The sequence below is a fragment of the Mobula birostris genome, chromosome 1, assembly GCF_030028105.1.
Source record: "Mobula birostris isolate sMobBir1 chromosome 1, sMobBir1.hap1, whole genome shotgun sequence".
Classification (NCBI taxonomy): domain Eukaryota; kingdom Metazoa; phylum Chordata; class Chondrichthyes; order Myliobatiformes; family Myliobatidae; genus Mobula; species Mobula birostris.
In genome coordinates, this window is record NC_092370.1 from 169,041,052 (window position 1) to 169,064,133 (window position 23,082).

Genomic DNA, 23,082 nt, shown 5'->3' on the forward strand with positions numbered 1-23,082 from the left:
AATGTTCATCAGCCAACAAATCTGCCCTCTTCTCGCCCCTCAAAGGTATTACCGAAATCTTCATCGCAAGACAATGGGTGCGGTATTAAATTATAATGCGGACATTTCTGCTTTTCAAAACCAAATGATGCGCATTCGCAAACCACTATTGTCATGGGGTGCCGGTACGAGCCTGGACAACTGCACAGTGTAGGTACAGGTAGTCAGGAGCATGCGCGAACGGTGTTGCCGGACGGATGCTGAGTGCGCATGCGCACGTCGTGGGACTCCCTCCACCTCCAAGGACGCATGTGCGAGAAGGCTCGCTGGTTGGTTTCCGCTTGTGCGTGGCTTCGGCTCTGCGGTCGCGTTGGGTGGCTTTGCTCTTCCTGCGGGCTTTTCCTCAGGTGTCAGCATGAGCTGCACGCCTTACACCACCCTGACTGAGGAAATTAGTCTGAAGCGAGGCGCTTCAGGTAAACTCAACATTAGGGGTAATTGGCGTGTGGATGTGGGGGAAGGCAACGAGTGATGGGAAGGGGGCACTTGGAGGGCAAAGTACCTTTGTAGGGGAGGTGGATACTTAGGACGGTAGTTAATGTATTCGCCAGCAGTGAATGTGTGTCGGCAGGCAAGTGAGGATGTATGCAACTGAAAATTCATGAGGCTTGTGGGCAGTAGGTGCGTAGGTTTGGATGTGGTATGTAGATAAGAAAGGACGTGAGCATACAGGTAGTTGCTGCGGTCTTTATGGAATGGACGTCAAAAGGACGGAAGTAGTAATGCATTAAGGCTTTGATGGAACAAACTTTATGGAGTGTGATGAGGAATGAACAGGGTTCTTGCAGAGCAAGTTGCTCCTCATTTCAGATGGGACACCTACCTGAGGAGAAGGTATTAAAATAGATCTTGGAGCAGGTGCAAGCATTCCTGTTATGTCAGAAGTGCAATAAACAATCTGCAGGAGGAATTGAGTGAGTTGGGCAATATTTGTTGGGTGAGATGCAACAATATGACTGAAATGTGGAGACTCAATCCACTTAGTTCCTCATGAAGATTTTGTGGTTCTGGACTCTGGTGGTATACATTCTCTTGAGTCTTCATATCAAAAGTACATATTTGCTTCCAAAACAGAATAATAGTTGAACCTGGAGATCTACTATAAAGCAAAATGAAGATTGCAACTATTGAGGTGGTTAGGCAGCACCTTAAGAAAGACGAATAGCATTTTAGTCAATTCCCTATCACTAAAACTATGCATGTCAAGCTGAGTATTTCAAGCATTTTCTGGTTTGATTTCTCTATAACAATCTTGTCTATAATTTTATTCAGTTTAAAAAAAATAGCCTTTGATTTGGAGATCGGTGAGAAAGTTGACATAAATCACTTTTTATGAAACCTTTATATTTTTGAGGGTGCATTTTGATCTGCAGGCATTTAAACAAAAACATTGCATATTGATTCCTGGATCATCATCTGAAGCAGTTCTATCATGCTCAAAGATTTACTTTCACCGTGGTTTTGTTGGACTGAGGTTGTTGAAGATTCCTGTACATAATCTGCGACCAGTGGGATAGAAGTTGTTTAGTCTGATGGATGTGATGTTTGAGAGATGCTGTGGTCCTTTGCCAATTTACTTGGCCACCTTGTGTTCCTCCTGAAGAAATTAGAGCTGCTCAGTACTTTTCCAGATACTTCTATTTTAGAAATCCTCCAGAGTTAAGGGAGCATTTTTTTTCAAAGACACAAGCTGGAAAGCCGAGACAGCTTCTGGCTTATATAATGTAAACAATTTTTCCTTCTTGCATCTTTTCTGTCATATCCTCTGCTTCTAATAAGCTCCATGAAATTTTGGGGAAAACAATTTTTTTCTTTCCCTTGGCCTATCAGGCCACACTTCCACTGGCTCCTGTCTCATCCTCTAATTTCTTTCTTTTTTATTATTATTATATCTTCTACAATCTTGAATCTGTCTGCTACTCCTTTGTCCCCAGTCCTACTGAAATGTTGATGATCAAGTTGCCTGAACCCATAATATCTGCTAATATTGCTAATATTCCCTCTCAAAAAAATTCACCCTCCTCTATAAGTCCACCATTATCAACCACACAATAAATCTTAGCATCTTTTGTGCTTGCAGCCAACTATCCTAACTGCCACCTCCCTTTAATTTCAAGATCTTGATGGGGTTGTCATCTCCTTAAATGGATTTACAGTGTTTTTGAGATTCCCGTATCTCTCCCTCTTCGAGCAAGTTCCATCTCACTACAGCACCACTTATCAAGATGAATATGACATCCTTCATGATTACTTTGAAAATCTTCCTCTAGAGCAGGGATTCCCAACATTTTTTTATGCCATGGACCAATACCATTAAGCAAGGAGTCTTTGGACCCCACGTTGGGAATCCCTGCTCTAGAGGTTCTCCATCCTACTCTAGCCATACTAGTTGACCATCTTCTCCTCACCCAGCCCATCACGGTTGTTTAATTGTGTAGTACGAAAATATTGGAAGTCGTTGCTGCAACTAGCAAGGGGTTGGAGACAGTATGAGGTACTATGTATAAATTTTTGAGATATTTGTGGGGGAATATATCGAAGGCAGTTTGGGAAATAGTCAGAAAGAAAATCTCTGGGATGAAAAGCAACACACATCAAAGTTGCTGGTGAACGCAGCAGGCCAAGCAGCATCTGTAGGAAGAGGTGCAGTCGACGTTTCAGGCCGAGACCCTTCGTCAGGACTAACTGAAGGAAGAGTGAATAAGGGATTTGAAAGTTGGAGGGGGAAGGGGAGATCCTGTCCCATGATCCTCTCGTATCCCCTTTTGCCTATCACCTGTCCAGCTCTTGGCTCTATCCCTCCCCCTCCTGTCTTCTCCTATCATTTTGGATCTCCCCCTCCCCTCCCCCTCCCCCTCCAACTTTCAAATCCCTTACTCACTCTTCCTTCAGTTAGTCCTGATGAAGGGTCTCGGCCTGAAACGTCGACTGCACCTCTTCCTACAGATGCTGCTTGGCCTGCTGCGTTCACCAGCAACTTTGATGTGTGTTGCTTGAATTTCCAGCATCTGCAGAATTCCTGTTCTCTGGGATGAAAAGGTTGTTTTATAACAAAGGTTAAGCAGGGTGAATCTTTCCACATTTGAGTTGAAACTTTGATTTTTTTTTGGTATTCTCAAGCCCAGTTAGCTATGAAGCTCAGCCAATGTACAAATCTGAGTTTACAATTGATGAATAGTATTTTGGATGACAAGGAAATATTATTAGTTTTAGGCAAGCAGAGTTCAGAATCATGTTTATCATCAAAGGCATGTGTTGTGAAATGTCTTGTCTTAGCAGCAGCAATGCAATGCAATACATGATAATACAGAAAATAAAAATAAGTAAATCAATCACAGTAAGAATATATATGTATATTAAATAGATTAAAAATAGTGCAAAAATGGAACTAATATATATTACTAAAAAGAAGTGAGGTAGTGTTCATGGATTCAATGTCCATTTAGGAATTGTATGGCAGGGGGAAGAAGCTGTTCCTGAAGCGCTGAGTGTAAGCTTTCAGGCTTCTGTAACTGCTTCCTGATGGTAGCAATGAGAAGAGGGTATGCCCTGGGTGATGAAAGAAAGATTATCTATGGTTTTCGTGAATCACAGAACAGGCTTAAGTTCCCAAATGCAACTTTATTAGAGATGTATAAAATCTTACTTGGTTTAAAAATTATAAGTAGAGAGATGTCGTGTCGATAGGCAGATTATTTAGGAAAATGGTTCACTATTGTACTGACCATGGAATGATTGTTGTTGTCAGATGGGGTGGTTTGAAACTGCTGATGTCCTGGGATTCTCACATGGCAAAATCTCTGGAGTTTACCAAGAATGGTGTGAGAAACAGAAAGCATCAAGTGAGCAGCCAGTTCTGTGGGTGAAAATGTCTTTTTAAGAAAAATGGTAATAATAGTTTCCATATAACCCTTCTGGACCATTTCCACTGGTCCAAAATGTTGTATATAAGCCTATGTATCAACCATTGTAGGTGTTTATATCCTAATTTGTTCATGCTTGCTCCTGCCCGCAGACATAATTATCCAATCCCTATGTACTTACTTAATTTTTTCATTTTTTTTAACCCCTTTCCCAAATCTTTCCCTTTACTTGTGTTAATTCTCTATTTTCCAAAAGAAAACAAAAAAAAACAAACATTTAGACTAGGGGTACTTACGTTAGAAATAACTAATTCCATTACTTAGCCTAATAGGTTAGATTTACCACAGTACATAATTATCTATTTAAATGTTTATTTTCCTTTTATATCATCTCAATGTGTACTTAAGAATGTATAAATAATTGTAGTTTTATACATATAAAAAAATGGAAAAGGTTATATGTGTGAAAAAAGTACATGATATTTGTGAATTCCTTATCCAAATAAAAATAAAATTTAAAAAAAAAGAAGAAAATGTCTTTTTAATGTGAGAGGTCAGTGGAGAATGGCCAGGTTAGTTCAAGCTGACGGGAAGTGGCCAGTAACTCAAATAACCATGTCTTACAATAGTGGTGAGCAGAAGAGCATCTCGTAATGCACATGTTGAATCTTGAAGTAGATGGGCTACAGCAGCAGAAGACCATGATCATACACTCAATGGCCACTTTATTAGGTAAAGAACAAAGTGGCCATTCAGTGTGTATAAACAATCTGGATATGAATGTACAAAGCATGGTTAGTAAGTCTGCAGATATACTAAAATAGGTGTTTTAGATAGTGTAGAAGTCTATGAAGAATTACAGGGGATCTTGGATCAACAATGGATGTGGGCTAAGGATTGTCAAATGACTTTCAATCTAGATAAATGTGAGTTACTATATTTTGGGACCTCAAACAAGGAAAAGACTTGTACAATGATTGTAGTGCCCCGGGGACTGTTATTGAACAGAGAGATCTAGGAGTTCAGTTGCATAGTTTATTAAAAGTGGCAACACTGGTAGATAGGGTGGAAAAGAAAGTGTTTGGTACACTGTTTTCATCAATCAGGGCACTGAGTGTAACAGTTGGAAAGTAGTGATGCAGTTACATAAGATGTTGGTTAGACTGCACTTGGAGTATTATGTACAGTTTTGGTCACCCTGTTATAGGAAAGATCTTATTAAACTAGAAAGAGTGCAAAAGAGGTTTACCAGGATGTTACCTGCACATAGAGCCCTGAGTTACAAGAGGTTGCGTAGACTAGGACTTAATTCCCTGAAATGTAGGTGAACGAGGTGTGAGATGATAGAAGTACTTAAGATTACATAGTCTTTTCCCCAGGAAGGGTGTGCTTAAAAAAAAGAAAAAGAATTTCAGGATGTATATTGTATACATTTCTCTGACACTAAATGTACCTTTTGAAAACCTATTGAAAACAATTGGGTATAGTTTGAAGATCAGAGGTGAGAGATTTTAAAGAGACATCTTCACACAAAGAGCTTCCAGAAATAGTTGAGATGGGCACGTTAATGACATTTCCAAGACATATATAGATAAGTACAAATGTTTGTACATAGATAGGAGGGATTTAGAAGGTTATGGGCAGGTGGGACTAGCTCACAAAAAGGCAGTTGGCTTGGGCAGGTTGTCCAAAGGGCCTGTTTCATGACCCTGTGACTTCATGACACCAACTACTTGAGCTGTAGCAAATGATGCCTGGAAGGGATGTTTGTGCTTGCTCTCGGGTTGAGCTACGTATTCAGTTTTACCTTGCACCAAGCTTGCTTGCCTTCAACTTCGAATTTTTCTACTCTTACTTATTGTTATCAAAATCTTTATCCATGCCTTTATTGCTATCCTTTTCCCAATTTCTAATCTCTAAACTCAGACTTAACTCATGGGAATGGCCTCCCCAATTAATTAGAAACCCCAATGCAGAATCTCAGTGGAAGTTTCAGTCCTCCTAGTTTTGTTGTAAGGAACTTTTCAGAATTGGAAATCATAGTTAATATTTACCTTTTCAACAGGTCGTATTTTTTCCATAAACAAGGAATGTGTTCGAGCTAGCATTTGTAGTCTTATGACATTTTTGTACCTTATGTAAGATATGATGACCAAAGAAATATCGCTGGTTGTACAATGTATTTATAAAGCAAGTGGGAGAGAGAAGGAAAAAGCATAGGAAAAGACAAGAAAGAAAATGTTCTTCAATGTGTTTATTCTGTTTTATAAACCAAATGGAATTCACAGGCCAGGCTATATTACACATTTCATAGGCCTTTGAGCAACCTCAACTGATCCCCAATGGCTTTATGATTCTGATTCTGTTGAGTCAAATCACGTGACCTGTAAATGCTAAAATCCCCAGTAGAAAAACAGTTAGATAGTTTTCATCCTCATTCTTTAAGTACTGCTTGTAGAGTTTGCACGTAGTGTTTGTGCCACACTGACCACTGGGAAGCAAGCCAATGTATGATCAATGGCAGCCACAGTACAATAGCTTAAAAGCTGCTGTAGTTGGGAGTGGCAGTGGTTGTGCGGCAGAATGAAGGTCACAGCACTGTGCCAGTGTGAGTAGTTTTGGAGATGTAATGGTGCATTCAACAAATTGTCATCTGTCCTCCTAGAACATGGGAAACCAATAGAATTTTTTCAGAATTAGTAGTCAGTATTCACCTGTCAACATGTTGTGCTTTTTGCATGAACTTGGATTAGCATGAACATGGCTTGGATTATTCAAAGTTCAAAGTAAATTTATTATCAAAGTAAATTTCATTCATTTTCTTGCAGGCATTCACAGAACAAAGAAATACAATGGAGTCAATGATAAACAGGCAATTTGCAAAAGACCAACTGCAAATGCAAAAAAAAAAATAATACTGAGAACATGAGTTGTAGAGTCCTTGAAAGTAAGTGCGTAGGCTGTGGAATCAGTTCCGTGTTGAGGTGGTTCAGGAGCAAGAAATAGATGTTCTTTATAGCAGAATAGTCTGATGGGAAATTTAATTGAGTTAGGTTAAATTTTTCTTCTAGCAGCTTAGCATATTCAGAAGGAAAATTGAGGTAATTGCTATGGACAACTATCGCTTAGTTTTATCCTGATGGAGGAACAAATGAATGCTACTGCTACTGGTGGGATGTTCATATAACCATATAACAATTACAGCGCGGAAACAGGCCATCTAGGCCCTTCTAGTCGATGCTGAATATTCTATAGTGAAACACAGGGAGGCATTTGATTAGTCACTGACATTTTGCTTAGTTTGTCAACAGCAATTTTTGTTTCTGCCATGTATAACTGTTAATCTTAAAATGGTAAATTAAAGTGGCCTCTTCAAAAACAGTGATTTAGCAACCCTCAAAAAATGCTGGAGGCAGCATGTATAGAAATTAATAAACAGTCGATGTTTTGGGTCAAGACCCTTCTTCAGGGCCTTGACAGATGCTGTCTGATCTGCTGAATTCTTCCAGTTACTTTAGATTTCTAGCATCCGCAGAATTTTTTGTGTTTATGATTTAGCAACCCTATCATTCAGGTTCATTTTTGCATTTTTTCCTGGTGAATTAACGAACCACTAGTTGTTCCTTGGACATTTGAATCTCTAGTTTGTAAATAACTACCTCTGATCTATCACTATCTTTGGACTTTTAACTGGTTCCAGCACAGCTATCAATCACCTCATCTTCAGTAGCACAAGCAGCAAGCTTGTTGTGTGTGATTTCCCGAAATAGAAAATTTTAATTGGGGAAAGGTTGAATAGACTTGGAAAGGGGAAGACTTAATTGATGTGTGTAAGACTTATTTCCTTTAGTATCTCTTCTGGTGGTGCACTGGCATCCGCACCAGACTTTGGAGCGAGAGGTCCCGAGTTCAAGTTCGTCCAGCTCCTTGCACGAGTTCTTGCACAGTGCTGGGTTGAACAAGCAACTTGGCCTCATAAAACAGACACACAAAAAACGGCAAGGTCGCTGCCCAATGCGCCAAATTGGTGCAGGGAGAAAATGGGGTGAAAAAAACAATCATAGATTTATGGTAATTGTCTGGAATATTAAAAGGTAGATCAAGATTCTAACTATAGTGTGGAAGGGATCAATGAGCACAGCGTCCAAAAGAGTAGAAACGCTTTACCACTCTTAAAAATGCTTGGGTATACTGGAGGTATGATCTGCTGGGTTACACATAACATGCTGAAAGTTGGTATTAGCTTGAGCAGTTCTTTCAAAAGACATGGTCATATTTGCTTGAATGATCTTATTCTGTGTAGTGAAGTTTCTGATTTTATTCCATGAACATGACTGATTTTCGATCATAGTCACAAGGTTCGACACGGTGTGACTACTGTTCTGAGCTGCGTATATTTCATTGCAAGGAGTGTTGTAGGAAAGGCAGATGAGGTTTGGGCATGGATCAGCACATGAAATTATGACATTGTAGCTATTAGTGGCACTTGGTTGCAGGAGGGGCAGCACTGGCTGCTCAATGTTCTTGGAATTTATTGTTTTACATGTGATAGAGCAGAAGGGTTTAAAGGTGAAGGGATCACATTATTAGGGAAAATATCACATATTCCTCAGAAAGGGCAGGCACGAGAACTTGTACTGAGGCTATATGGGTGGAACTAAAGAATACAAAGGGGATGACCACATTAACGGAATTGTATTAAAAACCACCCAACTATCAGTGGGATTTACCTTCGTAGAAGAGCAAATTTGTAGACAGATCACAGATTGTTGCAAGAAACATGAGATTGTGATAGTAGATGCTTTTAACTTTCTACATATCGACTGGGAGTCCTATACTAATAAAGGGATGGACAGGATAGATTTTGTTTAAGTTTGTTCAAGAAAATTTCCTTTATTTAATACATAGAGAATGCAATACTAGATCTCCTATTAGGAAATGAGACAGGGCAGGTGACAGTTTTTGTGTAGGGGAACACTTTGCATCTAGTTATAATGCTATTAGTCAAGATAATTATGGAGAGGATAAGTGTAATTCTCTGGTTGAGATTCTAAATTGGGGAAAAGCCAATATTAATGGCAAGTGGGGATTGGGACAGCAAAAGTGTACTTGGTAAGTGGGAGGTCTTCAAAAGTGAAATTTTGAGAGTATGGAATTTGTATATTCCTGTCAGAATAACAAGCAAAGGTAACAGGTTTGAGGAATCTTGTTTTTTTGAGAGATATTGAGGCCCTCGTTAAGAAGAGGAAAGAGATGTATAGCAGGTATAGGCAAAATGCAAGAGAACACAAGAAAGAAATCAGGAGAGCTAAAAGAAGGCATGTGGTTGCTCTAGCAGACAAGGTGAAGGGAAATCTACAGATATCTTCTACAGATATAGTAAGAGCAAGAGGATAGCAAGAGACAAATTGGCCCTCTTGAAGATCAGAGTGGTCATTTATGCATGGAGCCGAAAGTGATGGGCAAGATTTTAAATGCTTTCTTTGTATCTGTATTTATTCGGCAGGTGGACATAGTCAATAGAAGCGAGGCAAAGCAGTAGTGAGGTCATGGGCTACATAGAGATTAAAGAGCAGGAGGTGTTTACTGTCTTGAGGCAAATTAGGGTGGATAAATCCCGAGGGCATGGTAAGGTTTCCAAAGATCCTGGGTGATGCTAGTGCAAAAATTGCAGGGATCCTAGCAGAGATACTTAAAACATGCTGAAGCATGGGTGAGGTGCTGAAAGATTGGAGGATAGCGAATGTTGTTCCTTTGTTTAAGAAAGGCTCTAAGACAGAAGTTCCCAACCTGGGGTCCATGGACCCCTCAGATAATGGTAGGGGTCCATGGCATAAAAATAGTTGGGAACTCCAGCTCTAAGAATAAGCTGGGAAATTAGAGGCTGGTGAGCCTGATATCAGTAGCGGGTCAGTTCTTGAAAGGTATTCTCAGGGACTGCATATGTAAGTATTTGGATAGGAATAGCCAACATGGCTGTTTGTATAGTAGGTTGTGTCTAACCAATCTTATAGAGTTTTTCGAGGAAGTTACCAGGAAAGTTGATGAAGGCAAAGCAATGGATGTTGTCTATAGGGACTTTAGCATGGCCTTTGACAAGATCCCGTATGGGAGGCTGGTCAAGAAGTTTTAGTTGCTTGGTATTTAGGGTGAGGAGGTAAATTGATTCCAACGTTGGCTTTGGAGGAAAAGCCAGAGAGTGGTGATAGATGGATCTCTCTCTGATTGGAGCGCTGTGACAAGTGGTGTACTAGAGGGATCAGTATGAGATGCATTGTTGTTTATCATCAGTATCAATGATCTGGATGATAATGTAGTAAACTGGATCAGCAAATTTGAGGATGACACCAGGATGGGGGTGTGATGGACAACAAGGAAGGCTATCAAAGCTGGCAATTGGATCTGAACCAGCTGAAAAAAGTGGGATGAAAATGGCAGATAGAAATTAATGCAGACAAATGTGAGGTGTTGCACTTTGGAAGGACAAACCAGGATAGGACTTACACGGTGAGTGCTAGGACACTGAGTAGTGTGGTAGAATAGATGGATCTGGGAATACTTATCCATAATTCTTTGAACATGACAACACAGTTAGATAGGGTTGCATTGGCTTACATAAATCAAAGTATTGAGTACAGGAGTTAGGATATTATGTTGAAGTAGTATAGGACATTGGTGAGGCCTAATTTGGCGTATTGTGTGTAGTTTTAGTCACCTACCTATAGGAAAGATGTCAATAAGATTGAAAGAGTGCAGAGAAAATTTACAAAGCTGATACCAAGCCCTGAGCACCTAAGTTATAGGGAAAGGTTGAGTAGATTTGGATTTTATTCTGTAGAGTGTAGGAGAATGAGGGGAGATTTGATAGATGCATACAAAATTATGAGGGATATAGATTGGGTAAAAGTAAGCAGGCTATTCCCACTGAGTTTAGGTGAGACTAGAACTAGAGGTCATGGATTAAGTATGAAAGATGAAATGTTTAAGGGGAGCATGAGGGGAAACTTCATTCAGAGGATGGTGAGAGTGTGGAATGAGCTGCCAGTGGAAGTGGTGAATGCAGGTTTGATTTCAACGTTTAAGAGAAATTTGGATATGTACAGTACATGGATAGGAGTGGTATGGAGGGCTATGGACTAGATGGGTTGAAAAGCGTTTTTGTGTGGTGCAGTGTTCTACGACTGTATGAGAGGAAAACAAGAGTGTTGTTAAGTTATGAGGGAATTCCGGAAGCTAGGCTTCAGGCTTCTAGAAGCATGTCTTGAGTGATGGAGCTTTGAAAATCTGGATCATACAGGAGAAAGTATCTGACTAAGAAATATCATGGACACATCCTTTTTGCTGTTCTAATTAGAATTTATTACGAGTGTGTTTGAAGTGCTTAAAATTAGGCTGATCTCACAATGTAAATGTCCTATTCCAAGTTGATCAAAAGGTATTGCTGTTCGGACTTTCATTGAAGATTTCAGAAGATACATTTCATTTCAGAAAACTTGTGCTATACTAGCTGTTGTTGATAAGGTATTTTTCTTTTAACTATGTTTATTTATGACCTTGCTCATTTGTAGGGTTGGGATTCAATATTATTGGAGGAACCGATTACCAGCCCAATTGTAAGGACAGTGCAATCTACGTGAGCAAAATTAAAGCTGATGGACCAGCAGGTCTTGATGGACGGTTAAAAGAAAAAGACCAAATCTTAGCAGTAAGACATCTGTTTTGAATACTCATTGGATATGAATTTAATCTTAAACAATGACAGATTCTCTGATATAACCTTGTAGTTAAAATCTTCATCCAAAGAACTAATCTGGTAATTCTCCACACCATCTTAAGGACCTTCACATGCTTCTTAAGTAACGGTAACCAGAACGGATAACAATACTCTGTTTCGTGTTACTTCTATGTATTTGTACTTAATATCTCTAGAGATTCTTGAAACTCAAGATTCCACATGCTTTGCTAGAAGTATGTCCTGCCAACTTCACATGTTTATGCCCATGGGTTGCTGGCTGCATATGTCCCTGTACACACCTTAGAACTGATGTCTGTGATATCTCTCTGCATCTTTTCCTGCAACATAAATCAGTTCATACTTCCTTTTATTAAATTTTATCTTCCATTTATCTGTCCATTCTTTTGGATTATGGTCTTGTCCTCGACAAATCTGAGCAGACCTTATCATTGGCAGATGGTGAAATTTTAATTTTTTCCAATGTCCGTCATATGAATTAGTCCTCTCAATGAGGACTGTTTACCATCCTTCATTTATGGGGGTGGGGGGAGGGAAGCAGTTAGCACAACATGATGATTTCTTGTAAAGCAATTTTATTTTTATGCAGGTAGATACTGACCCTTGTGTTCCAAGAGGCTCAGTTTTGTTAATCAGTCTGTTGTACTGTCCTTCCATAAAATCTATGTGGAGAATATCCACTGCATTCCCTTTCTTAACCTTCTATACAAAAAATTACATTTAGTTTAGGAGAACACAACCTTCCTTTCACAAATCCATGAAGGCACCCCTTAATTCAAACCTTTCAAAGCACTTTCTCAGGGTGGTACATTTGCCACCTTTCAACCTTCTATGCAAATAACATTGACATTTGTTTTGAGGGGCTTTGAGTACAGGAGAAAAGGTGTCTTTCTGCTACTATAAGGACCATAATGAGATACACACCAGGGTACGAAATGTTTCTTCATCCATCATCTTGTTAGCAAATGTACAGTCACTGGAGAACAAGATTGAGGACCTAAGGGCAACATTGCTGTATCAAAAAGTAACGAGGGATTCTTGCATTCTGTGTTTCATGGAGACATGGCTAACTCAAGAAATGCCAAATTCGGAATCAGACCCGAGGTCTGATGGAACGGACTGCTAATTTGGAGAAAGCAAAAGGTGGGGGTTTGTGTTTCATGATAAAGTCTTCGTAGTGCTTGGACACAGCAACTTTGTTGCATTCTTGTTCATCCAACCTGCAACATCTAATGATTAAGTGCCGACCATTCTACTTAACAACAGGGTTCTCCTCCACGATCCTAACCACAGTTTACATACCGCCAAAGGCTGATGTTCAGTAAGCACTTGAGGTTCTGAGTGCCACCATCAGCAACCAAGAAATGGCCTACCTGGATGACTTTCAAATCATTGTCAGGGACTTTAATGAAGAGTTCTCTGCCCAATTATCATAAACATATCACCTGTAGCACCAGGTATTACAACATACTTGACCACTTCTATACTTCCATAAGGGATACTTACCTTTTGATTTTTGGGATTGATCACATTTTGGGAAATCTGACCATTTGGCTTTCTTCCTCTGACCTGCAAACAGGCAGAGGATAAAGAGCAAGGCTCCAGAAGTAAGCACAACAAAGAGATAGTTGCAAGAGGCAGAGGAGCGGCTACAGGATTGCTTTGGGTCGGTGGATTGGGCCATGTTCGAGGCCACCTCAAAGACCTGAATGAATACATCACGGTTGTGATGAAGTTTATAAAAACACTTGTAGATGAGTATGCCCCTACAAAATCATTCAGCATCTTCCTCAGACTGAATCCCTAGTTGAACCATGATGTCTGTAATCTGTTGAGTGCCAGATCAATGGTGTTCAGGTCTGGCAACCAAGTAACATACAAGAGGTCCAGTTTCGATCTCTAGATAGCCATCTCGTATGTGAAATTGCAATTTCAGACTAAATTTGAATCACTGAAGAATGCTCAACAGCTGTGGTGGAGCTTGAATATAATCACCACTTACAAACCAAAGTGAAATGGAACAACATAGGTGACAAGGTTTTGCTCCCAGATGAGCTCAATGCTTTTTATGCTCACTTTAACTGTCAAAACATGGAGGCACTTTCACAAACCGCCATAACCCCAGATGACCCTGTGATTTTAGTCTCTGAAGCTGACTTAGGTGCAACCTTCTGGAGTGTGATCCCCCAGATTGGGTACCTGGCTGATACTGAAGACCTGTACTGATCAACTGGCTGGAGTGTTCACTTGTGTCTTTAACCTCTCGCATTGGCAGTCTGAGGTATCCACCTGCCTCAAGCAGGCTTCAATTATACCAGTGCCTAAAAAGAACGTGGTAACCTACTTTGGTGACTTTCGTCCAGTAGCACTTACATTCACTATGATGAAGTGCTTTCAGAGGTTGGTGATGAAACAGATTAACTTCTGCCTGAAAGGCAACTTGGATATGCTCCAATTTGCCAACCATCAAAACAGCTCAGCAGCAGATTGGCTCTTCATTGAACCCTGGAACTTCTGGACAGTAAAGATGCATACGTCAGGATGCCCTTCATTGATTACAGCTCTGCATTCAACACTATCATCCCCTCAGAATGAATCGATAAGCTTCAAAACCTAGGTCTCAATATATTCTTGTGCAACAAGGCGGTGTGCTTAGCCCCTTGCTGTACTTGTTTTATACTTATGACTCTGAGGCTAAGCACAGCTTCAAAGCTATATACAGTGGCATGCAAAAGTTAGGGCACCACTGGTCAAAATTTCTGTTACTGTGAATAGCTAAGCAAGTAAAAGATGAACTCATCTCCAAAAGTCATAAAGTAAAAGATGAAACATTTTTTTCAATATTTTAAGCAAGATTAGTGTATTATTTTTGTTTTGTACAATTTTAGAGTGGAAAGGAGCACCATGCAAAAGTCTGGGCACCCCAAGAGATTTGAGCTCTCAGATAACTTTTACCAAGGTCTCAGACCTTAATTAACTTGTTAGGGCTATGGCTTGCTCAGTCATCATTAGGAAAGGCCAGGTGATGCAAATTTCAAAGCTTTATAAATACCCTGACTCCTCAAACCTTGTCCCAACAATCAGCAGCCATGGGCTTCTCTAAGCAGCTGCCTAGCACTCTGAAAATTAAAATAAATGATGCCCACAAAGCAAGAGAAGGCTATAAGAAACTAGTAAAGCATTTTCAAGTAGCCATTTCCTCAGTTCGTAATGTAATTAAGAAATGGCAGTTAACAGGAAAGGTGGAGGTCAAGTTGAGGTCTGGAAGACCAAGAGATCTTTCTGAGAGAACTGCTCATAGGATTGCTAGAAAGACAAATCAAAACCCCCATTTGACTGCAAAGGACCTTCAGGAAGATTTAGCAGACTCCGGAGTGCTGGTGCACTGTTCTACTATGCAGCGACACCTGCACAAATATGACCTACATGGAAGAGTCATCAGAAGAAAACCTTTCCTGCATCCTCACCACAAAATTCAGCATCAGAAGTTTGCAAAGGAACATCTAAACAAGTCTGATGCATTTTGGAAACAAGCCCTGTGGACTGGTGAAGTTAAAATGGAAATTCTTGGTCGCAATGAGCAGAGGTATGTTTGGAGAAAAAGGGGTGCAGAATTTCATGAAAAGAACACCTCTCCAACTGTTAAACATGGTGGGGGGTGGATCAATCATGCTTTGGGCTTGTGTTGCAGCCAGTGGCACAGGGAACATTTCACTGGTAGAGGGAAGAATGAATTCAATTAAATATCAGCAAATTCTGGAAGCAAACATCACACCGTCTGTAAAAAAAAAAAGTTGAAGATGAAAGGAGGATGGCTTCTACAACAGGATAATGATCCTGAACATGATGGACTACCTCAAGAGGCGCAAGCTAAAGGTTGTGCCATGGCCCTCACAATCCCCCGACCTAAACATCATCGAGAATCTGTGGATAGACCTCAAAAGAGCAGTGCATGCAAGATGGCCCAAGAGTCTCACAGAACTAGAAGCCTTTTGCAAGGAAGAATGGGCGAAAATCCCCCAAATAAGAACTGAAAGACTCTTAGCTGGCTACAGAAAGTGTTTATAAGCTGTGATACTTGCCAAAGGAGGTGTTACTAAGTATTGACCATGCAGGGTGCCCAAACTTTTGCTTCAGGCCCTTTTCCTTTTTTGTTATTTAGAAACTGTAACAGATGGAAATAAAAAAGTAATCTTGCTTAAAATATTAAAGAAATGTGTCATCTTTACATTTATGCCTTTTGAAAATCAGGTCATCTTTTACTTGCTTAGCTATTCACAGTAACAGAAATTTTGACCAGGGGTGCCCAAAATTTTGCATGCCACTGTATAAGTTTGCTGATGATACCATTATTGTTGGCCAAATCAAAAGTGGTGACGAATCAGCATATAGGTGTGAGATTGACAATCTGGCTGATCGGTGCCACAACACCTTTCATTCAATGTCAGCAAGACCAAGGAGCTGATTATTGACTACAGTAGGAGGAAACCAAAAGTCATTGAGCCAGTCATCATCTGGGGATCAGAAGAGGAGAGCGTCAGTAACTCTAAGTTCCTCTGTGTTATCATTTCAGAGGATCTGTACTGGGTCCAGCAAATATGTGCCATTGTGAAGAAAGCACAACAATGCCTCTACTTTCTTGGGCGTTTGTGAAGACTTGGCATGTCATCTAAAACTTTGACAAACTTCTAATAAGTGTGTGATGGAGAGTATACTGACTGGTTGCATCAAGGCCTGGTGCGGGAAAACCAATACCCTTGAACAAAAAAGCCCACAGAAAGTGGATACAGCCCAGTCAATCACAAGTAAAAACCCCCCCACCATTGAGCGTATCTACAAGGAGCGCTGTCGCAGGAAAGCAGCATAAATCAAGGACCCCTGCCATCCATACCATGCTTTCTTCTCACTGCTGCTATCAGAAAAGAGGCACAGAAGGTCTCAGGACCCACACCACCAAGTTCAGGAACGGATATTACCCCTCAACCATCAGGCTCTTGAACCAGAGGGAATAACTTCACTCACCCCATCACTGAACTATTCCCACAGCCTATGGGATCATTTTCAAGGACTCTTCATTTTATGTTCTTGAGATTTATTGCTTATTTATTATTATTATTATTGTTTCTTTCTTTTTGCATTTGTACATTTGTTTTTTGCACATTGTTTGTCTGTCTTGTTGGGTGCAGTCTTTCATTGATTCTATCATGTTTCTTGTACTTACTGTGAATGCTCACAAGAAAATGAATCTCAGGATTGTATATGATGACATATATGTACTTTGATAATAAATTTACTTTTGAACTATTTGACTGTGCCATCTCATTCATCCTTCCAAAGGAAGAATGTCCTTGTAATAGTGGGAATGCAGGAAGATTTGCCACATTAATTGCTAGGATTGAGTAACTATCAGGTAATGAGGTAGTTGTTTGATAAAGCCCATGTTCAGTGGACCCGAGGGGAATGATGGAAGATCTTACTGAAACGTAAAGAATCTAGTTCATAAACTGGGCTACATGAACTAGTTGAAGGGGTTTCTTTCCCCTTGCTGGAGGATATTAGAGGGGGTAGTTTTAGAGCCTTTGGACCCAGTGTACAAGGCAAGACATTTAAGACTGAGAGGAAGAAGTTTCTGCACTGATGATGTAGAATCTTCCACCTCAGAGGGCTATAGAAGCCATGCTACTTATGGCATAAGGCGTCGAGGAATGAGGAGAATGGTAGTATGATGTGGACTATAGATCAGCCTTGATTATGTTCAGTGACTGAGCAGGCTCTCAGATTTAAATGCCCTGCCTCCTCTTATATTTCTCTGTGAGTGTTCTTCCAATTTAGATGTTTGACTTCCTTGCCATCCCCTGTTTAAGCCTTAAAATGATCATTCTTCAAATGCTTTCCCATTGCCATTTGGTTCACCTCATTCCACATTACCAGATCCAGCAATGTCCTTTCCTCAGTTGAGCTTAGAACATACTGGTTAAAATTCCTTTGAATACATATTGGGGATTATCCACTTCATATAACCTTTTAATCTTCTAGTTTAAGTTGGCGCTGGTGAAGCCCAGCGACTACTTACTGGCGGTAAACAAAACATAGAATACAACTAAATACATTATTAACAAAACTTTTCCTTGTAAAGTTTATGGTAAATGATCACCACAGAGGCAAGCAAAGGCGAGGCTGAGTTGAGGGTCGAAGTGTGTGGGTGCGAAGCATGTTCGAGGCAAAGTCAGGGCAAGTGGAGCCGAGCAAAGTCAGAGCAGAGGACAGGCAGATTCAAGGCCCGTCAATCTAAACCGAAAGCGAGGTTTGATTGATCTAAGCGCCAGGCAGATTTGGAAAGGTCAGGAACAGGCTGAAACGTGGTGGTGGGGTCCAGGCCCAGAGCGTATTGATGCAACAGGGCCCGGGTCTTAGTGTGAGGAACAACCCAATGTTTAGACAATTTAAACACCAGACCAGATGAATTGAAAAGGCAGGGTGTCAGGACAAGAGGTGAGGTTCGGGCCAGTTCTACTCATTCCCCTGTGACGTTTACTCAGTTCTGTGCTGTACTGAGGCTGAGGCTGTGGTCTGTTCTGGCTACTCCATGCTCTGTGTCTGAGGGCTCTTCTACGTTTACTTGGCTCTGCACTGAGCTGAGGCTGTGGCCAGCTCTAGCTGCTCCAGGCTTCATACCTATGGACTCATTTTCATTCTAAATGCTATTTACTTACTTCTGTTGTTTGCACAATTTTTTTTTCACTCTATACATTGCGTGTTTGGTCTTTTAAAATTTTTTTGGGGTTTCTTTGTTTTGTGGCTGCCTGTGAGGAGACTAATCTCAAGGTTTGTATAATGTATACATTCCTTAATAAAAGTACTTTGAACTTTAAACTTAATCTTAGCCTATTGATATTTGGGCAATTGCTGCTCTGTTGTACTTGCACGTCTCTACATCCCTGCAAGATTAATCAGAATCAGGTTTAATATCACTGCCAGATGTCGTGAAATTTGTTAACTTAGCGACAGCAGTACAATGCAATGCATTGTAATATAGGAAAAAACTAAATTACACCAAGTATATATATGCATATTAAATAGTTAAATTAAAAATAGTGCAAAAACAGAAATAATAAAAGGGTTCGTGGGTTCATTGTCCATTTAGGAATCAGATGGCAGAATGGAAGAAACTGTTTCTGAATCACTGAGTGTGTGCCTTTAGGCTTCTGTACCTCCTTCCTGATGGTAACAGTGTGAAGAAGGCAGGTCCTGGGTGATGGAGGTCCTTAATGATGGACGCCGCCTTTCTGAGACTCTGCTCCTTGAAAGTGTCTTGGATACGACAGCGGCTAGCTAATTTTACATCTTTCTATAACTTCATTTGATCCTGTGCAATAGTCCCCCCATACTAGACAGTGATGAAGCCTGCCAGAATGCTCTCCACAGTACATCTATAAAAGTTTCTGAGTGTCTTAGGAGTCGAATCAAATCTCCTCAAACTCCTAATGAAATATAGCTGCTGTCTTGCCGCCTTTATAGCCGCATAGGTATGTTGACCAGGTTAGATCTTCAGATAGCTTGACACCCAGGAACTTGAAATTGGTCACTCTTTCCAATTTTGATCCCTCTGAGGATAAGTTTGTGATCCCTCGTCCTACCTTTTCTGAAGTCCACAAACAGCTCTCAGTCTTACTGACGTTGAGTGCAAGGTTATTGCTGTGACAACACTCAACTAGCTGGTATATCTCACTCCTGAATGCCCTCTCATCTCTGGGATTCTGCCAATAATCGTTGTATCATCAGCAAATTTATAGATGGCATTTGAGCTATGCCTAGCCACACAGTAATGGGTATAGAGACAGTAGAGAGTGGACAAAGCATACATCCTTGAGATGCGCCAATGTTGATCATTAGCCGGGTTAATTAGTTGTATTAACCAGTCCATGACAACTTATTTTAGATTACATATAACATGTCCTAACTCCATCAGTAATGTAAAAATATTTCTTTTTATAAATTAGATCAATGGGCGAGAGCTTTCCAATGTGACTCATCAGGAGGCGGTGGAAATATTTAGAAATTCTGGTGATGTGGTGACACTGTTGGTTTTAAAAAAGGTAAAATGTGTGAATGTTAAGTCTGTATGTTGATCAGCCAACTTCCCTTTCCCAATTGCCTCAGATATTATTGCATTATTTTTAGGGGAATCCTGAAGGGCCATGTTCTATTTGAGCTTTTTGAAATGTGGATATTGTTTTGAAGATCCTACTGCCAAATAGCCATTTGGCTAGAATAATGTTGCATGAAAGGACTCACTTAAATTATTTTGTTAGTTTTGGCTTGGTTATATTAATCATTCTTTTGAGTCAGAAGTTTGTAAATTTAAATTGCACTGCAGATGTGTAAGCACTGTCACTTATACATAGTACAGATTAGTGAAACAAAGAACTTTGATACTCCACAGATCAGGTAGCATGACTGCAGAGAGGAAACAGTCAATACTTCAGTTCAGTGAACTTTTATTAGTTCCAGTAAAAGATCATTTGTTCTGGAGTGTAATATCTGATTTCTCCACAGATGCTGTCAGAGCTACTGAGTATTTCCAGCATTTGCAGTTCCCTGCATTTTAACCCTTGCAATGTCTTGTTTAGTATTTATAGTCAACCATGTTACTAAAGCATAAAAACAAGAGGTTCTCCAGATGCTGGAGTTACTTAAACAGATTGTTAAGTCCCTATCACATTGCTGTTCCTGTAGTTTATGCTGTATTTATCCTGGCCACTGTGTTTATAATTGAAATTGTATTTTAGTATACTTAAATGGTTATGCAGCTTGGAACATTCTAACATTGTGAAATCCACTATTTAAATGCAAATTCTTTGGAGTTGGTCCTTAAAAAGAATATCTTTCAGTGATGCACTGAATCATCCAAAGGCACAGTTGAGTGAGCAAACATCCTCATGGTTGGTGAATGCACACACATTAGTCCACTTTGTTGTGACTTTTTTCCTGAAGTGCAGATTCATAGTAAGATTTTAGAACTCAAGATCAAAAAATGAGATCCAAATCAGGCCTCCCACGTAAAGGTGGCCCCTGTTTTCCGAACATTCGCTTTACGACACCTCGCTGTTACGAAAGACCTACGTTAGTTACTTGTTTTCGCTAACAGCAGGTGTTTTCACTGTTACAAGAAAAAGCAGGGCGCGAAAAAAGGCAGCACGCGCCCGAACAGCCAAGCTCCTCCCCCGGAACTGCATTCTGGCATTGCTTAAACACATGCTTTATCTCGATTTATTTTGTGCATCTGTTAGCAAGATGAATTCTAAGGTATTGGAAAAGCCTAAAAGAGCTCTTAAGGGTGTTACGAGCTCTTAAAACTAGACATAATTAAGTGTTTCAATCGTAGTGAACGAAGTAAGGATATTGTCTGTGCGTTGAACTTGCCTGCGTCCACCATTCGCACTATTTATATGCAGAGAGAAAGAATTTTGAAAGCTGCCAATGTTTGTTGGTTCTGCTTGTAGCAAAGTGGTCTCTCTTAGTCGGCATCCAATAATGGATAAAATGGAAAGTCTATTGCTTGAGTGGATTGATGGGTGTACAGAGCGTGGTGTTCTGTTAAGTTTTCTTATACTTAAGGAGAAATCAGTCAGTCTTTTTAATAAGCTGAAACTGCACTGGATGATGGTGATGAAAGTGTTGCGAAAGTGGAATTTAAAGGTAGTCATGGGTGGTTTGATCAGTTTCTGAGGCGAGGGCAGCTTTATAGTTTAAGCAGTGGTCACCAACCTCCGGGCCGCGGACTAATACATTGCCGCGAAGAATGCAGGGGTGCAGCGGTAGTCAGAACGCAGCCAGAACATCTTTAAGAAAAAAGCCGAAATAAACAAGCTAATTAATTAGGTGCTGCCCGGCACGTAAATGTCGGCCCAGATCAGAGGCGATTGCTGTTTGCGTCAGGTGGTTATTCGTATAAGCAAGTGTTTAACTGTGATGAAACTGCAATTTATTGGAGTTTTCCCGATTCTGGTAAGTGAAACTACACTCTACATACATTATTTCTACTTTATATAGGCTGTGTATTTTTATGTGTTATTTGGTATGATTTGGCAGCTTCATAGCTTAAAGGTTACTGGAGAGAGTGTTTCTGTCGAGAGCGCTTGCGCCGTGTTTCTGTCGAGAGCGCTTCCATGAGATTTTCATTGTGCTAGACAGTGCTGCAGAAAAGTATTTCTACTTTATATAGGCTGTGTAATTATCATATCATTCCTGTTTTTACTATGTTACTGTTACTTTAGGTTTTATGTGTTATTTGGCATGATTTTGTAGGTTATTTTTTGGGTCTGGGAACGCTCAAAATCTTTTCCCATATTAAATGGTAATTGCTTATTCACTTTACAACATTCTGGCTTACAAACTGTTTCATAGGAACGCTGTACCTTCGGATAGCGGGGGAAACCTGTATTCTGCATTTTATTCTATTGCAGAAAATAAAAACTAGGACTAATTAAAATTGTGGGCTAATTGCTTTAATTTTTTAATTGACTTTTATTTTGATCCATCTTGCCAAACAATCTGGTTTTGGCTTCAGTGTCTTGCGGTAACTTCGTTAACTAGGGCACACAGATTATTCCCAATGTATTTCATTTCTTAAGGGAACACCATCTCAGGGTCAAAAATGATGAACCATAGCTGATTACAGATTGTGAAATAATACAGTCCCCATGTATTATACCACAGATGGGAAATTAGCAGCCAAGGAGAGTGGAACACTTCCACTTCCCTGCTAACAAATTCCCAGCAGTTTAGAGTGCACTAAGTAACTGAAGACAAAACAGTTGCATCTATTTTATTACTATGTGATACTTACTATCCACTGAACTAAGTTAATTTACCAACAAAAAAACTTCAAGTGCAGCCTGGTCCTCTGAGCAAAAACACCGACCTGGCTTTGCTTTTCATTAAATACTCTTAGTACTTTGGAATTGAAATCTTAAAGACATCACTGTTGAATTTTATTCACTTTTCATGGGTGTTTTCCAGCAGTAGTGCAGCATTTGTGATGGGCATGTGGCCAAATGGTTCAGGCATTCGTCTAGTGATCTGAAGGTCGCTAATTCGAGCCTCAGCTTTGGCAGTGTGTTTGTGTCCTTGAGCAAGACACTTAACCACACATTGCTCTAGTGTCTGTGCGAGGAGTGGCGCCCCACACAGACTTCCAATCTGCGCCTTGTAAGGCATGAAAATGCCCGATGTAGGCCTCTCATGGTCTGAGTCGACGTTCCCTCCCCTCCCAGTGCAGCAGTTAATGCCGCTGTCATAAAACTGCAGTAACCGAGTATTTGACTTCATACTGTGAAGACCTTACATGTTTTCCTTTTGACCATGTGGGTTTCCACTAAGTAATCTAGTTTCCTCCTGCATCTCAAAGACGGGAAATTGTTAACA

At 40.2% G+C, this 23,082-nt stretch overlaps 1 protein-coding gene across 1 annotated transcript in view; it reads left to right on the plus strand.

Moving 5' to 3' along the window:
* Positions 1-288: 288 nt before the first annotated feature.
* The window catches only part of synj2bp (synaptojanin 2 binding protein), a 30,052-nt gene continuing 7,258 nt past the window's right edge, over positions 289-23,082 (plus strand). Inside the window, 4 exon segments of the mRNA XM_072265774.1 lie at positions 289-312; positions 314-455; positions 11,471-11,607; positions 19,656-19,751. Coding sequence (XP_072121875.1) covers positions 289-312; positions 314-455; positions 11,471-11,607; positions 19,656-19,751 — 399 coding nt within the window.